We start from the raw sequence: 17,533 nt of genomic DNA, 5'->3' as shown, positions 1-17,533 counted from the left end.
TAATTTATCTGCGTGGGCCCGGCGGGCACTCCTGTCGCTCGATCGCCCGCTCTCGAGGGAGGGAGGAGGTGGTTGGTGGTGGGGTGATCGTGAGCGAGGCCCTGAGGGTGAGCCCCCCACCCCCCACCCCCCCCGCCCCCCCACCGACGGGCGGTCAATTTGAGTCTCAAGATTGCAGCGCCGGGACGATGAGACTCGGAGTCTCCGAAGGCTCGCTGGGTTCAAACCCCAGGGGTCAAGTGTTCCCATGTGCGGCGCACGTTCAGTGCTCATTGTGCCGGCACGGACAGCTGCGTGGGGAAGACCCGCTCCTAGTTGGCTCCTCGAATCTGTGGCAATTGGTGTGGAGGGGGGGGGGGAGGTGCGGTGAACGGTGGTGGGGGGGGGCGTCGTACAGAGAAAAACTTTTCTACCGATGACGCAACGGAGAGAGGAGGCCCGAAACCCCAGCAGGCGTGCGGGACGCGTCCACACGGTGCACCGGCTCGGTATGCCCGTCGGTTGGAGTGGACCGCGTGGTCGTTAAAATAACGTGGGCCGACCAGTGCCGGATGAAGCGAGTGCGGGGCCTGTAGCATGGGGCCCTAAATATAAAGGGGCCCTAAAAAAATATATATTAAAACACACATTTTTTTAACTTGCATCGTAAAATAATTGGATTTTTTCATTTGCTATACAGCCAGATAATACGACAAATCGCTAACCTTAAACACCCGGTCGTTCGTAAAAGTTGAAGGCGGTATAGTACTATAGTAATAGAGCAAGTGCAGAATCGCTGAACCGGAATTGATAGCTTGAAAGCATTTAGCGCGGGGCCCTTGAAAGTGCGGGGCCCGTAGCATGTGTAGCTACTTGTGCTACCAGGATACTCCGGCACCGAGGCCGACTCGTATTTTCCCGGGGTGGCGGGAGGGGTGGGGGTGGCCGACGGCATCCCCGGCGCTCGGGATGTTTGTGGCAGCGCTTGGGTTTTGAGGTTCCGAGTTTCCGGCGTCAGGGGCCGGATGGCAGCAACGCGTTCGCCGCTTTGGTTTTCGTGGCTTTGTCTTTGCGGGAAGGTTCGCGGTTCCAGGCCAGCGGCAGGCCTCGGCAAATACCGCGGCGCGTGCGCGTCGACCGCACAATACAGGGCGCGTCTCAATTCACAGCGGGACGTTCAAAGATCCCGTGACGTTGTTTTAAAGAGTCGACCGTTGTGTGCCAGTTGTCACGGTTCGCATTTTCTTTTTTATTCACAAATGACGCAGTTGGTAAAGCCACAGCGAGCGCCTCCGTGACACCCACGCGCAATAAGATTGGCGCACATTCCAAATGTGTATTCATCATTTTTTTTTATTTCAAGCCCTGGCAGCTTGCAAAGGGCTCCGGAAGCGTTCAGCTCCCTCCGTTTAGCCCCGCAGACATGTCTGGGCAAGTGCTGTTCGCGAGCGCCTAGTCGAGGCTGGCGTGGTGCGTGACTTGGACGTGGAGTTGTGTGGCAGGGTCCTCCGTTCAATCGATTTGTACTCTACCGCAAGAAGAAACATCCAACCGAATCCCAGTAACTTTGCAGGTGACACGGGGGATTAATTGAAACTGGCAGTCCTACTTGCCGTACTGCGTTCCACCGGCCACACCCCGGCCCTGCAGCTCGGCGACTGGCGCACGCACACGCACGTGATCGTGTTTGCGAGATGTATGTGTGCACGTTGAACTTCTTTCGCGCCGTACGTCACCAACCGCGCTAATCGCAGGTGCGGGGGAAGGAGAACAGACTAAATACAGCAAATCGTTCTGAAGGAATGAGTTTTAAATCTCGATTATTTAAAAGTGCATAGCTCCAGTGGCTTCCGAATGTCGGAAGGAAGAGCGTTCCAGACGGGCCGCAGAAGCGCATCTGAGATCTACCAACCCAGCCCTGCAAAACTCTTGGTGACGGTCCCGAGGTGGTGATGACACCCACACATCACACCCGTGCCTGGCTAAAACAACTCGCAACACATTGAACATCACGCAAAGACACCATCCGCAGTTCCCGAAGAAGTGCATTGGCGCAGTCCTCCTGGTCTTCGATCAGACCATCGTTGGACTTGACGCCGCTCCGCCTCGAGGTGTCGCTCGCTCGTCCGCCCGCCCGCCCGCCGCACGTGGCCCGATGATTGAGCCGTCACGAGGGAGTCCCTGCTGCGTCGCTTCTCGCGTTGGTCGATGCAGTGGCTCCCGAACGGCCGCCCATCGCCACGGTCGCTCACACTCACACGGTCACTCACACACACAGCCGCACGCTCACACACACTCGCACGGTCACTCGCACACACTCACACGCTCACACACACTCACACGGTCACTCACACACACTCACACGGTCACTCACACACACTCACACGGTCACTCACACACACTCACACGGTCACTCACACACACACTCACGGTCACTCACACACACAGTCGCACGCTCACACACACACTCACACACACTCACACGGTCACTCATACACTCGCACGGTCACTCGCACTCTCACTCACACGGTCACTCACACACTCGCACGGTCACCCACACACACTCACATGGTCACTCACACACTCACACGGTCACTCACACACACACACTCGCACGGTCACTCACACACTCACACACACGGTCACTCACACTCTCACACACTCACACGGTCACTCGCACACACTCACACGGTCACTCACACGTGGCGGCTATTCCCGGTTTATTTATTTATGTCACCCCGCTGCGCTACGCATCTGCTTCGAGTTACGGGAACTTTCGACTGCGTCCCCTCACCCACGAATCCGCCAGCCTCTTCCACACGCGCCCCCTGTCCGCCCCCCCCCCAGTCTCACCTCCTCGCCTTCCATCATTTGTCCTCTCTCCCCCCCCCCCCATCTTCGCCCCTCTCCTGACCAAAGCATCCCAAAATCCTCGACCCTCCCTCCCCATCTACCAATCGCACGCCATGGCTCAGCTGATCGGCCGCGGGTCATTAGGTCAAACTCCCAACAGGTTAAGCAAGGTCGTCACGCAAACTCACTCGTGTGTGTGTTATCAAGAGACCGTAAGAATCCATTTACTGTTAAGGGCACCCATGCGTGCGTTCTGAGTTCATAGGCACGTGTTTTTAGATGTGCCTTGCGTGTGTTGGCTTGGATCCACGTGTCACTCTTTGAATGGGTGAGGGAGATGGGTGAGTGATAGAGTGAGTGGGTGGGCGATTGGATACGTGAGTGAGGAAGCGGGTGAGCTGATCGGTGGGTGAGCGGGTGAGTGTGTAGGCGAGTGCGCGGGTGAGTGGATTGATACGTGAGTGGGTGAGCGAGTGAGTAGGTGGGTGGATGAGTGAGCGGGTGGGTGGATGAGTGAGTGAGCGGGTGGGTGGATGAGTGAGTGAGCGGGTGGGTGGATTGATATGTGAGTTTGGTGGGTGGATTGATACGTGAGTGGGTGAGCGAGTGAGCAGGTGGGTGGATGGATACTTGAGTAAGTCGGTGAGTGGGTGGGTGGATGGATACTTGAGTGAGGGGCCGAGTGAATTGTTGAGTGAGCGGGTGATTGGCTGAGCTGCGATCCCATCCCTCCCGGGATCTCGCTCGCGTCTCGTTCCCATTCCCGTCTCTCGCCTCCTTCACGGCAGCTGAGCGCGCGGGTCCCGTGCGACGCCCCCACCATGTGGGGGCCCGGCACTTGTGGGAGGGCAGGGGGGGGCAGCTGGGGCGGGGGGGGGCAGCTGGGGCGGGGGGGGGGCAGCTGGGGCGGGGGGGGGGGCAGCTGGGGCGGGGGGGGGCAGCTGGGGCAGGGGGGGGGGCAGCTGGGGCGGGGGGGGGCAGCTGCTCGCTAAGCGCCTTTCCGGCTCCTTGTCCATGAAATCCCCTGGTGGCAGGGGGTGGATGGGGTAGGACATCCACTCGCCGTTAGGTTGCCCGACCGGCCGTTTGCTCGCACACCGCGGCGGGCACCGCTCGGCCGCTCGTTGTTGGGCCGACACCGAGGCGTCTTGGAGCAGCTAGCTGCGGCCGTACACGTCCGCACGACGGCGATGAGCCACTTACGTCGGGCTGTCGTTTGCGATGGGGCCGGGTCGCTCACTGGCAAAAAGAGGCTACCGCGTAGCGCAGGCTTTGCCTGGTCGCAATTAAATTACAAAAAAAATACTACGGTTTAGAAAAGTCGAAACGCGACTTGGATCACGTTGAGTCGGTCGGTGATGTCCCTCTCCCCCCTCTCGCTCGCTCATTCACTCACTCTCACGCACACAACAGGACTAAGCTATCCCCTGCTTTGGCCCAAGGAGGCTGCTGGGGCGAGTGCGGTTAGCGAGCGCCTATTGCGACAGGCATAATCTCACCATGGGGGTGGTGGGGCGAGAACCACACCCGGCCGCCTTTGTCTCTCCAGTGCATGGAAGATATAAACAAGTTTCTGTTTTACCAAGCTACAAAACCTTGCTTACCCATCGCACCAGATATTTATTTAAGGTTGAGTCGACCTAGGTGAGGCCCACGACCGGTTCAGGTAGTTGCCTGCCAGCGGGAATTAAACCCTGGTCGCCGAGTTCACGCGCAGTGCGTGGTGAACCACTGCAGGAGCACTCCCTGCACCCACAGACGCAACAAAAAGACAAAGACCCCCCCCCCCCTTATAGCCTCGAGAGACTGTTGAGGCAAGTGCTGTGAGTGAACAGCGATCTCGCGTGACGGCTCATCACCAAGATGTGGTTTTACCCCCCTCGCTTCCACTCCACTTGAAAAAAACGAAATCTGCAGCGGTGTCCAAAAAGTGCATCTCAACCCCGCTGCAGTAGTCCGAGTCTTGCACTCGGCTGCAGCAGGCATCAGCACCAGTGCCGGATTATCCCAGTAGCACAAGTAGCTACACGTGTAGAGTAGCTACACGTGTAGAGTAGCTACACGTGTAGAGTAGCTACTCTACACGTGTAGAGTAGCTACACGTGTAGAGTAGCTACACGTGTAGAGTAGCTACACGTGTAGTAGTAGTAGCTACACGTGTAGTAGTAGTAGCTACACGTGTAGTAGTAGTAGCTACACGTGTAGAGTAGCTACACGTGTAGAGTAGCTACACGTGTAGAGTAGCTACACGTGTAGTAGTAGTAGCTACACGTGTAGTAGTAGTAGCTACACGTGTAGTAGTAGTAGTAGCTACACGTGTAGTAGTAATAGTAGCTACACGTGTAGTAGTAGTAGTTACACGTGTAGTAGTAGTAGCTACACGTGTAGTAGTAGGAGTAGCTACACGTGTAGTAGTAGTAGTAGCTACACGTGTAGTATTAGTAGTAGCTACACGTGTAGTATTAGTAGTAGCTACACGTGTAGTAGTAGTAGCTACACGTGTAGTATTAGTAGCTACACGTGTAGTATTAGTAGTAGCTACACGTGTAGTAGTAGTAGTAGCTACACGTGTAGTAGTAGTAGCTACACGTGTAGTAGTAGTAGCTACACGTGTAGTATTAGTAGTAGCTACACGTGTAGTAGTAGTAGTAGCTACACGTGTAGTAGTAGTAGCTACACGTGTAGTAGTAGTAGCTACACGTGTAGTAGTAGTAGCTACACGTGTAGTAGTAGTAGCTACACGTGTAGTAGTAGTAGTAGCTACACGTGTAGTAGTAGTAGCTACACGTGTAGTAGTAGTAGTAGCTACACGTGTAGTAGTAGTAGTGGCTACACGTGTAGTAGTAGTGGCTACACGTGTAGTAGTAGTGGCTACACGTGTAGTAGTAGTGGCTACACGTGTAGTAGTAGTGGCTACACGTGTAGTAGTAGTAGCTACACGTGTAGTAGTAGTGGCTACACGTGTAGTAGTAGTAGTGGCTACACGTGTAGTAGTAGTAGTGGCTACACGTGTAGTAGTAGTGGCTACACGTGTAGTAGTAGTGGCTACACGTGTAGTAGTAGTAGTAGTGGCTACACGTGTAGTAGTAGTAGTAGTGGCTACACGTGTAGTAGTAGTAGCTACACGTGTAGTAGTAGTAGTGGCTACACGTGTAGTAGTAGTGGCTACACGTGTAGTAGTAGTGGCTACACGTGTAGTAGTAGTGGCTACACGTGTAGTAGTAGTGGCTACACGTGTAGTAGTAGTGGCTACACGTGTAGTAGTAGTGGCTACACGTGTAGTAGTAGTAGTAGCTACACGTGTAGTAGTAGTTACACGTGTAGTAGTAGTAGCTACACGTGTAGTAGTAGTAGCTACACGTGTAGTAGTAGCTACACGTGTAGCACAAGTTGCTACACGTGTAGTAGTAGTAGTAGCTACACGTGTAGTAGTAGTAGTAGCTACACGTGTAGTAGTAGTAGTAGCTACACGTGTAGTAGTAGTAGCTACACATGGAGTAGCTACGTGCCCCGCACTTTCAAGGGCCCCGCGCTAAATGCTTTCAAATTCTCAATTCCGGTTCAGTGATTCTGCACTTGCTCTATTACTATAGTACTATACCACCTTCAACTTTTATGATCGACTGGGTGTTTAAGGTTAGCGATTTGTCGTATTATCTGGCTGTATAGTAAATGAAAAAATACAATTAATTTACTATGCAAGTAAAAAAAATTGTGTTTTAATATTTATGTTTTTTTTTATTTAGGGCCCCTTTATAACATCATGCTACAGCCCCCCCCTCCCCACTAGCTTAGTCCGGCACTGATCAGCACAACATCGCTGATCAGTGCACACACACACACACGCGGTTCAGACTAATGAGTGCGACTGCTGCACGTGCTTCTAATCGAATCCGTGTGCGCGCTGATTGAAGGAGCGGGCTTTGGAATTGGATATATTCCGGTTGTAATTAATTGAAATGCAATCTGGCTACGTTCTGTTCATGACCGAAATCAACCCCGGCCTATCTCGTCACGTGCGTTCACCTGCCGGTGTGGGGATGTGGGCTACGTTGTTAGCAGAGCGCACTGCAGGAGTTGTATGGTACTGTGCTCCAATGTCTATGCTACCCACCTTCAAGCCGTGGTAAGATTTAGGGTCGCAACACTTATTCTCTCTCGCACTGCTCCGCTTTGGAATTCCCTCCGAACGTCGTCTCTTCTACCCTCCCCTCCGCCAAATTCTTATCAAAATGACCTTGCTCATTTTAAGAAAAGTATTTAATCGATGGCACCTTCAAGAGTGCTGTTTGTTGCTGGACGCTTGGTCTTTGGGGCTTTCGGGTCCTGCACTTGTCATTCACGATGTGATAAAATAAATAAGCAAAAGACCCATATAACGTTCACACACGGCGTATGGAATCCCTCAAATATCTAGCAGTGCGTTTGACAAAACAGGGGCTGTGCGTTGAGCCGCGCACTGGATGGGAGTGTCACTGGTGGTGGGGACAATTCGCGTCGTGATGTTCAGGAGTTTTGCGTCTCTCGCCGGTGACCGCATTGAAAATAAACGGTGGAGAAAAAAAATGTAAGTGGGCGCCTGGTTGTGACCGCACGTTCAGAGATGCCGACTGATGAATGGAGCACGGCCCTGTGTGTGTCCAGGCCTCCCTCGCAAATGAGATGACACCCCTCGCCAGTCTCTGGGGCTCTCACCTGATGAAGCAAAAATAAACCCGACACTTTGCGATGAATTGCACCGATGTTTTTTTTATTTAAAGCAAGAAACGAAAGGGCGGCTGTGACAGCGATTCGACGAGTGGTCGGCAAAAATCCAGAGATCACCGCCCCCCCCCCCCCCCTTCCATTTCACATCAGCCTCCAGGCGCGGCAGCTGAAACGATGGGGCGCGGTTATGAAATCGGTGAATTCGTGGCAAAACAAAAAAATCCGCCGGAAACGGTTACGCCATTCCTGAACCGGTACATCGATTCTGAAAACGGTTCACGGTTTGACAAGCAGAACGCTGTCGTTCACACCCCCCCCCCCCCCCCCGAGTTTGCGGCGAGAGAGAGCTGAGCGTGGTTCTGTGTCGACTCCATCCCTCGCGCGAGCGGGCAGCGCGCTGGGCACGTGGTGGAGAGATGGGCGGGGGCCGGTGGTGGTGGTGGTTGGTTGTCTTCTCTTCCCCCGACCGCAGGCGTTCGAATGCATGCGGCGGCGATGACTCACGCGACAGAGAGAGCTTTGTGTGCCATCGCCACCACCATCACCACCACCACCACATCCCGTTTTGCCAGTACCGAGCCTTAGGGCAACCCGACACTCATAACCTCGCCTCGAAAACATCGCGCCGGTGGCTTTTTAGGAGCGAAGCGAGACCCCTTGCGTAATGGCAAGTAAACAAAAGCCAGTTTCTTCACGAACACTGTTGTATATTGAGATATTTACACTGTGTGTATGTATCTTGTAGGCTGATGTTTTGGGTAATGCTGCTTGTGACAGATCGAGAGAGAGAAGAGAGGGTGCGAGAGAGATTGCTGAATGACTTTGGGAGTTTGCACTTTGCATTGTGGGGAAAACTGCCAATGTTTGAAAAGGTGGTTGACAGTTGAACAACAGTGGATTGACACGAGAGGCATTTTCTATGAGTGGGGACATCAGGGACTATTCGTCCTCCCCTCTAGTGGCTGTAGGGGAGACATGAATCCATTACGTATAACGTACAGTACATGATTGTAAAACATCGGTTCATCCACATGCCAGTCGATGCGCGAATTGGAAGCTTAAGCAGCGATATTAATCGATAACCATCGGCAAATCAAACACACCCTTGGGGTTTGATACTCAGCGACGTTTCACCCCCACTACCGCGTTCATCGCATTATAAGATGCTCCGGAAAATAAGACCCAACCCAAATTTGTGCCCAGTATCAAAGTAGCTACAGAAAGCCGGTTACACACACACGTACACACACGTACACACAACTTAAAAATGCAGATGAAACAAGTGCATCGCATAAATGCGTCGAAGACGCAAATTAAAACGTCTCGCGTGCCACCGGATGCCCAAGCAGTCACTTGAATTATTTTCCTTCCATATCGATACGCGCGGCCTTAATCTGCCTTGGAATTTGGTGAGTGTTCACTTTCATAGCAGATTAGTTGCGAGCGGAGAGCCTGGCGCATGCCAGGCACGCCGACTTTTATGGGGGGCCGGAGGGGGGGGGGCGGAAACGCATTAAAGAAGCAGCGGAGTTTTAAATATTGCACGGTCGTTCACGCAGCGCCGCACCGGCGAGCAGAGCTGAGCGCCGCACGCGTGCACACGCGATGACACGCACGCATATGAGCACACACAGGAAGGCGCGCGCACACACACACGAGGGCACGCACACACGCAGACACACGAGGGCACGCGTGCGCATGCACGCACGGCGACGAGGTCCTGCTGTGAAGGCCGTGTGGTACACGCGCGCCCGTGTGGTACACGCGCGCCCGTGTGGTACACGCGCGCCCGTGTGGTGCACGCGCGCCCACGTGCCAAGCCGCGTTACCGACGCACATTGCGCTGAGAAGCCGTGGGCGAGACGCCGGTGCTCGTTTGTCCAGTGCACGGCTCACGGGCGCGGCTCCCAGTTGTCGCGCTAAGTTCGCCGCCACGGTGTTGATGATGATGGTCATTGCGCTGGACTTGCGATCCAGAGGTCGCCGGGTTCCATTCTGCTCGGTCCAACCCAGCGGTATGAATGGGTGCAGCCACAGTCGAGAGAGGATCCGCGGTAGGTTGCGTGTGGTGGGGTAAAGTGTCGGGTATGGGCCCCCCCCCCCCGCACCCACCTATTCCAACAATTTTTAGTCACTGTGGAAGAGAAGACCAAAGACGTGCGGTCCTCTGGTGGGTTCGCTTGAGTGGAGGCCGTTCCGCCGGCAGTGCCGCGAGCCAGAAATTGCAGGGCCGCCGCTACCGGAGGTCACTTGCCAAACTTTTTGTCAGGAAGCAAAGGGTGATTGACGATTATCGCGACACGGCGATATTCTGTGAATCGGGACAATACGATTTCTCCGCATTCATGCCACCCGCCCACTGGCCGCTTGGTTAACTCTTAACAAATTCGCAAACAGGCTCGTGATACTGTCTACCTGTATCGCCAAATTGCAAAAAAAAAATCACGAGCAATAGCTAATAAAACAACGCCACAACGTGGGGATTGTCATTCCTCGTCTTATTTCTCAAATATACTTTATTTACTGGAGAGAAAAAAAATATTGTATGAAATCACGACCAGCGTAATTCAAGTTCTGCTTAAGAAATGAACCCATTTCACTCGGCGCAAATGAGCCTGCTTGCAAAAGAGTTTTGGAGTAATTTAATGGCATGGCAATTATATGATGGAATTATTTTCCGTGGGTTCGTCCAATTAGTAAATTTTCTCTGGCATTAACTCAACAGCATTCGCGCTATGAGCGCTATAGATTGTAGGGTCGCAAAGGTTGGACTATTCACGCTAGGCGAATGTTGGGTGAACCGCATGCAGTTCAAAATCAGAATCTGTATTTATGCTGGAGGAATCCGATGAGCTATGAAGCTGTTTTTCACAGGTGTCCAGTAGGGTCGGGCCAGAACGTTACAACAAAAAAACAACACACAAAGACACGATAGGAGTGTCAAGTATAGGAAAGATAAACAAATCGCCTAATAAAATACACATATAAAACCGAACTGTTTAAAAAAAATCTTATCAGGCAAATAAGGCCCATCGAGCTGTTAGCTGCTTTTTCTACGAGGTTGCTTGTCATGTGGATATTTATGACAGCAAAATGATCCAAATTTAAATTGAAAACGAACTCGTTTTTGTGTTCAGTTCTCCTTCGCGGTTGGCCACGTATGGTGCAAAAGAAGTTCAACATGCACACAAATAATCTAAATGCAGGACAGCCGTGTTTGGGTGAGACGGTTGAATAATTATCAGCGTTGATGGACGGTGATTGGCTGGTGAGGTTAGTGTAATCAGGTGAATATATTTAGCAGTTGGTAAAATTATACCTTTCTGAATAATATTAAGGTGTATTGTGTTCGTTATCAATGTCAAGTTTAATAATTATTGTGATTGTGGTTGAGCGTTAATTGGTTCATCATCAGCACGTCGCGAAAATTGATGTTGCATCCTATTGTGAAAAATTATATCGTGGAGATCCTTACACAAAAACAAAGTAATAGCCACAAAAATAACGACCTGAAGCGATGCATCTCGACAGCAGGGCGGCGAGGTGACGTGGGGTTGACAGAAAACAGCCTTCAGCATCTGACAGACAAAACCGTTTCTCATTTATAAATAGACTTTCTGCACACATATCTGTCCCACAGATAAGATTGATCAAGTTGTCGTTCAGTCATCTTAAGAAAGAATTTCCATAAAAAGAGTATACGACATTCAGTGAGGGTTTTCTGGGTAAAGATTTAGAAATTAAAAGTATTACCCAGAATATGCTGCAATTGACAGACATGGACACAGTCACAACACAAAGATCAGACTGTAGGGGCAAGTGCTGTTAGCGAGCATGGCACACCCCTCGTGGCCAGCACCACGCCCGGCCGCCTTTGTCTCTCCAGTGCTAATGATTTACACACCGCACCAGGTGTTCCTTTGAGGCTGAGTCGACCTTTAGGAGAGGCCCAGGACTGGTTAAGATAATTAAAATCGTCACTTGGTGTTGGCCGTGAGCAGGAAAGGAGCTCGGGCTGCTACACTTCTGCCACCCCTTTACACTACGGCAGATGTCGACATCAACAACTGCCAATGGCCCTTTGGCAGGAGGTCACGGGACAGACTCAGGTGCCATTGGTTGACTGAGATGGTAACACCGTGGTGGGTGTGAGCAATGCCATGGAGGGAAGGCCGACTCCAAAATCGGCGATGCCCCTCCACGGCGCCTGTAGCCACCACAGCGAATCAAATGGGGGCTCTGGACGGCTGCGAGGGGCAGCTGGTAACCCCTCCACCTTCAATTCAACGACGACTGAACTACGTGCAAAATATCGGACGACACGGACACCACCCCGCCTCAGCCACACGGAGACCTTGGCCGTCTCCGTCACGGCGCATGTCGGTCGGCCGTCAGATGGGCCGTTGACGCCGGCCCAGCCCTGCAGGAGGCCTCCTCCTGCAACGCGGCGGGGACGTGGGGCAGGCTCCGCTTGGTACCAAGGAGCCTTTTTACGCCTTTGGCGTTTTACGACGACGACGACGACGATAAAAGGAAAAAAAAATCCGGCGACCTTCCAGCCGATGGTTCTTCTTCGAAGGGCTCTCATCAATCTGAACCCTACATCCTATAACTTGGGTGAAAAAATAAAAGTAAAGAGGAAGCTATTTTGAGAGTCTGTGCCCTGCGGTGACTCCTGCAGCGATGACAAACACGTTTACAACGCCCGCGGGATTTATGGCCATTTTTGTTGTTGAACTGACGGACGGCAAGAGGAGCTTTCCCCCATTAGCGAGCGTGGCCGGGCGACCGTGGCACGCGAAGAATGCGTCCGTCCAGTCCGCCTGTCCGTCTCGCTGATGAGCGGCGGAGCTGTGAATGAGCGAATGCTCAAGCAGCGAGCTCGCATCTCCTGACGCTCCCACGGGCAGACGGCGGTGGCCCCTGACGGGATGAGTGGATGGCGCTGCAAGGAAGTGAACATTTGCAAAGCCGTTAAATTTGTTTTTGTCTCAATCGATGGCCATTCACTCCAGTAGCGCATTCAAATGACCGCCATTCGCCCTGCTTTAGATTTTGGCAGTGAAGGTCCACAATGCAGGTGGCCGTGAGGAGGAGGCCAAGAGATGCATTGCTTTAGCGGGGGCAGGGTGTTTCATGGGCAATGGAAACCGCTTTGGAAGAGGAGAGAGAGAGAGATCGTCAGCCCGAGTGTGAAACCAAACAGCTCGAAGGGAAGTTTCTCGCAGGCGTCTCGAGACGGATGCTGGGAATTTCGTGGCAAGAGAGGAGATGCAATGCAAGACGTCCAGAAGGGACATTGCATGCGACTGTTTGCGAGACATGATTCGGCAAAAAAAAAGTTCTTGCGTTGAGCTGGTCGTGTGCGCTACAGAGTTGAGATGCTAACTACCTCACCTGGTATACAGGAGGTCGTGGGTTCGATCCCGACCCTGACGCCTGCTCTATATTTGGAGTTTGCATGTTCTGTGCTTGATAGGGTGGATTTTTCTCTGCGTCCCTTGGTTATTCCCTCCACATTTAGAATCAACGTGCGTTTAGATTATGTAGCCGTTTTAAATTTCCACGTGATAAGCCACTTCGTTGAGTGATCATTTGTGGCCTTACCTGGTAAAATAAAAAAAGAGCTTATGGGTCACGGGGGTTATTTAACCAAATTTCAGGGGTTCACAGCTGAGCTGGCACCACAAATATCATGGGTTCCATTTTGCGTTTCAGCCGCCCCCGTTTAATGCGGTGTAGGATGTGTAGTGAGTCAACGGTCTCAGAGTGATCACTGCGCGAAAAATACATGTTAAATTAGATGGGGTGAGTAGGGAGGAGATGGGGTGAGTGAGGAGGGAGAGGGGTGAGTGAGGAGGGAGAGGGGTGAGGAGAGGGGTGAGGAGTGAGGAGAGGGGTGAGGAGAGGGGTGAGGAGGGAGGAGAGGGGTGAGGAGGGAGGAGAGGGGTGAGTGAGGAGAGGGGTGAGGAGTGAGGAGAGGGGTGAGGAGAGGGGTGAGGAGGGAGGAGAGGGGTGAGGAGGGAGGAGAGGGGTGAGTGCGGAGGGAGGAGAGGGGTGAGGAGGGAGGAGAGGGGTGAGGAGGGTGGTGAAGGGTGAGTAGGGTTGGGTTTTTCTCGCTGGATTTCATCCCGGACGTTGTGAAAGCTCTCGGGTGACGTGGGATCAGCAAGCGTGCCAAAGGCTCAAAGAGCCATACAGAGGGCCACACTGTGTCAGTGGGCAGCAGCAGCTTAACCACAACCCAAGGGGACCTTGTGGGGAGACCCGCCCCGGGTGTCGAGTGGCCACGACTTCACGCTCTGCAACTCCACGCTTCACAATCCTCGTCGACACACGCCTGCTGCGTGCGGATGCACCCCCCCCCCCCGTACAGGAGCCCCCAGGTAGTGAGACCCACCGCGCGAGATCCTGCGAGATTGCTTGAAGGCACGAGCGGGCGCGCGCGCGCGCTCACGACTCATTTCATTGTCGTCATCTGTGAGATGGGGCGCTGTGGCGTGATAAGAACGAGTCCATGAAATAGGGAGACACGCATGCGGCAAATCTAGCCAATGGGTCGCGATGCCGCAAACTTTAACCAACCCATGGGATTCGTCGAGATCGCAGCGCGTTCAGGGTGATTTTGGCCATAGTGGGGACGTACACGATGCACAAAACATCGATTATCACGCGAATTCGATGCACGCATCGCGAGCCTGTGCACGAGTGTTCATCCATTCCCCCGCGTCCCGTTCCACCTCCGCTAACGGTTCCACTCCGTGCCGATGCACCAAACTCCGTCCGCGTGAGTTGTGGGGGAGGGGGGGGATGCAGAGGCCCAGTGGCCAGTGCAGTGATGTTTGCTGGTCGTGATGACACCCATAGCAAATCATTCCAGCAGCTGCTGGGATAGAGTGTAGTGCTGTGTAGTTGTCTGCTTTGTGTAGTGCTGTGTAGCTGTGGTGTGTGTTGTCGTGCCCAGCCGTGCATTCTATTCTGTAGTGTCGCTGTGGTTGTGTACTCTGTCGTACAGTATGATATTGTCTTGTGTTGTGTGGTGGTGATGGTGTTGTGTGATTGCATTGTATATGCTGCAGTCGTATTTGTGGTTGTGTATTTGGTGGTGGTAGTGGTGGTGTAGTTTGTGCGGTGCAGTGTTATGTGGTTACATTTGATTCCAATCATTTACGTAGGTAAAGCCTCACTGAGTCTAAAGACTTTTTAAAAGTGTCCTGCAGGATAATATTTTGACCATTTTGCGTGGGGGGGGGGGTGGGGGTCAAGCCGAAGTTCCTTGAGATAGCACACCGTGCATACGGGGTGATAACATTCAAAGCTCTGCACAGATGGATTCAAGAATCCACTCGCACGCTGTCATCATGCTGGCCACCCAGCTGACCCAGCCTACATCACCTGGTATTCTCAGGCAGTCTTTCCTTCCAAGTGTAGCACCGTAGTTGGGCCGCACTTACCTGCAGTGGTGGACAGGGCCCATCAAGGGCGGTACCTCGTACCGCCAGGGGAGGGGCTGCATTGCCCAGCCCAAGAGCGGGAGGGGCTGCGGGGGTTCCAGGATCCCACGCAGCCCCGCCCCTCGATGGCAAGGTGCATAAAGGGGGACCCCTCCCCAGCAGCTCGGGACCAGTCGCAGACCGCAGCAAGAAGACCAGCCTGCGAGCCAGTGGTGAGACTCTGGGACTCCCGGCCTGACCCCCTTGTAAGGGCCGGGGCGCTGTGTGGGCCAGTGGTGAGACTCTGGGACTCCCGGCCTGACCCCCTTGTAAGGGCTGGGGCGCTGTGCGGGCCAGTGGTGAGACTCTGGGACTCCCGGCCTGACCCCCTTGTAAGGGCTGGGGCGCTGTGCGGGCCAGTGGTGAGACTCTGGGACTTCCGGCCCGATGCCCTTGTAAGGGCGAGGTCCGAGGAAGCCAGAGGTCTCGACCCGCACCTTGGCTGGGTCGGGTCAGGTAGCCTCCCCAGGGGTAATCATAGCCAGAGGACCTGGGAACGTAGGCGAGGCTAGGCACGCTACGTAGACAGGCTGTGTAGAAGACCTGTGTGAAGAGGCTGGGAATAGAGTGTACAAGTCCGTGGTGTGTGGAAATAAAGACGTGCCCTCTACAAGCGTCTCCAGAACCCATTACACAAGTACAAATCCAGGCTCAGACGAAACTCGCTGAAGTCGAAGTAATTCATCTCACAAGGTGGCAATAAACTGGAATTCACCTGGAGAAGAGAGGAAAAAAAAGAGACATTTAAAGAAAGGTCAGCGGCCTTCTTGCTGTACCGCCACCTGCACCCCCCCTCCCATCCACTTCCAAAGCAATTTATTTTAATGGCATCCATTTATATGCGTGGCAGTCCTCCGAGCATTCCGGTTTCCTCCCCGCAAGGAACTGACCGATGATAAAAAAAAGTCACGAGGCCCTTCGCGAATATTATCATCACAGTGGAGTCTTTATTAATTAATGTGACGAGCTGGCTGAAAGTGGCCGGGGGGTATCGCCTGAGTGCGGGGGGGGGGGGTCAATGGAGCTAGTTTTGTTCGCACCACCACCACCACCACCATCCGTTCTCTTCATTACGACTCGAACAGCAGACGGCTCGGAGGGGCGTGGTCGACCATCTCCCACCCCGGCCGTGCATCGAGGCAGACGGATTTCTCTTCGCGGCAATAATTGATGAGCCAGACAGCACGGCGTTGTGCGCGTTTGGGAACGCGCGGCGCAAGGGGGGGGGGGGTGGTGACGGGTTGCGATCGCGTGCAAAATTCCTCCCGCTCGTGTTTTTATTTTATTTTTATTATTTGATTTTTTAAAAAAATCATCGGCATTGCGGCCACCTTGCCGGCCCGCCCGGCCACGCCCGACCCGGATTCGCTCTGCGACCCCCCCCCCCCCCGAGCCCCGTCGGCTCTCCGAAGCTACGCTGCTTTGAGGCCTGGTTTTGTTCTCGCGTCGGAGGCTGCCCGGGGGCTTGCCAGGTGTTGTAGGCGTGATGCTGGGAAGCGGGCAGGGGGCATCGCCCCACCGCCGTGCGCGCGGTGATTTTCCAGTTGTCCTGGGGAATCTCTTTAAGTCTTCCCGGGCCATTAACACTCCCGATTATTGTCGGTTGCGTAATGCTACACGTTACATCACCACTCAAGGTAATGCTCATGTGCGTGTGGTTCTCCCCTCTTCCGATACCGCGAGGTATTCTTCTGCCGTATGTGTGCACGTTGAACGTCTTTCACACCGTACGTAGCCAACCGCGCTAACCGGAGGTGCGGGGGAAGGACAACAAGCAAAATACAAAAAGCAGTAAAAAAATAATAATTTTCATTCTAGATTTAAAAGCCCACGACATGTCCCGGTTTTTTGGCACTCAGAGGCGGCAACGCGAGCTCTTCGCCGTGCTTGCTCCGCCGTGTGCTGGCAGCGCCGTGCGCCTCCTCTGCCCGGCCGGGGATGTGGGTTCTGCTGCGCTTGCCGTTTGCCGTGCGTGTTCTCCCTGCTGTTCTCATTTGTCCCTGCTGTGTCAGGGTTTTTGCTGTGCTGCACATGCCTCTGGTGGTTCAGCTCCTGCGATGACCTTTGTATGTCGGCTCCATGATAGTGTTTTCCTGGCACAGCATCTCCTTGATACCGAATCTCCGTAGTACAGAATCGCCCTGGTACAGAACCACTGTGGGCGTCCAGACACCCACGACACCCAGTGGCTGTGCCCCTGCTATCTAGGGAATCTTTGTTTTATGTTGACGTGCGTGTGTGTGTGAGCGCTCGCGCGCATTTGCGAGTGTCCTCGACATCTGCATTCCTTATCCCTGCGATGACGCAAAGGAGAGATTTGCATTTAGACGACTGCCACAGGTGACCCAGTGGGCTTCTGACACTGAAACAACCTTTCCCTTTGGGGAACGTTTGCTCTTGATGTTATGTATGTATGCGCGCGTGCGGGCGTGCGTGTGTGCATACATACGTAGCATCATTCATCTCAGTCAGTCGACCCGTGGCACCTGGGTCTGCCCTGT

At 53.6% G+C, this 17,533-nt stretch overlaps 1 protein-coding gene across 4 annotated transcripts in view; it reads left to right on the top strand.

The window, feature by feature from the left end:
* The window catches only part of LOC116956303 (FERM, ARHGEF and pleckstrin domain-containing protein 1-like), an 85,405-nt gene that overhangs the window by 31,973 nt on the left and 35,899 nt on the right, over positions 1-17,533 (top strand). The window contains exon 1 of one of the 4 annotated variants that reach the window (XM_076054074.1): positions 6,852-6,958. The exons of the other annotated variants lie outside the window; for them this stretch is intronic. Coding sequence (XP_075910189.1) covers positions 6,914-6,958 — 45 coding nt within the window. The 5' untranslated portion in view covers positions 6,852-6,913. Of the gene's footprint in view, positions 1-6,851; positions 6,959-17,533 lie in introns of those variants that run through there. 4 annotated transcript variants of the gene reach the window in all.

This window comes from Petromyzon marinus, chromosome 64 (genome assembly GCF_048934315.1).
Source record: "Petromyzon marinus isolate PM22_M1 ecotype Great Lakes invasive population chromosome 64, UKy_Petmar_22M1.pri1.0, whole genome shotgun sequence".
In the NCBI taxonomy this organism is placed as follows: Eukaryota; Metazoa; Chordata; class Hyperoartia; order Petromyzontiformes; family Petromyzontidae; genus Petromyzon; species Petromyzon marinus.
The sequence above is the reverse complement of the archived record's forward strand: the minus strand, read 5'-3'. Positions and strand labels throughout refer to the sequence as shown.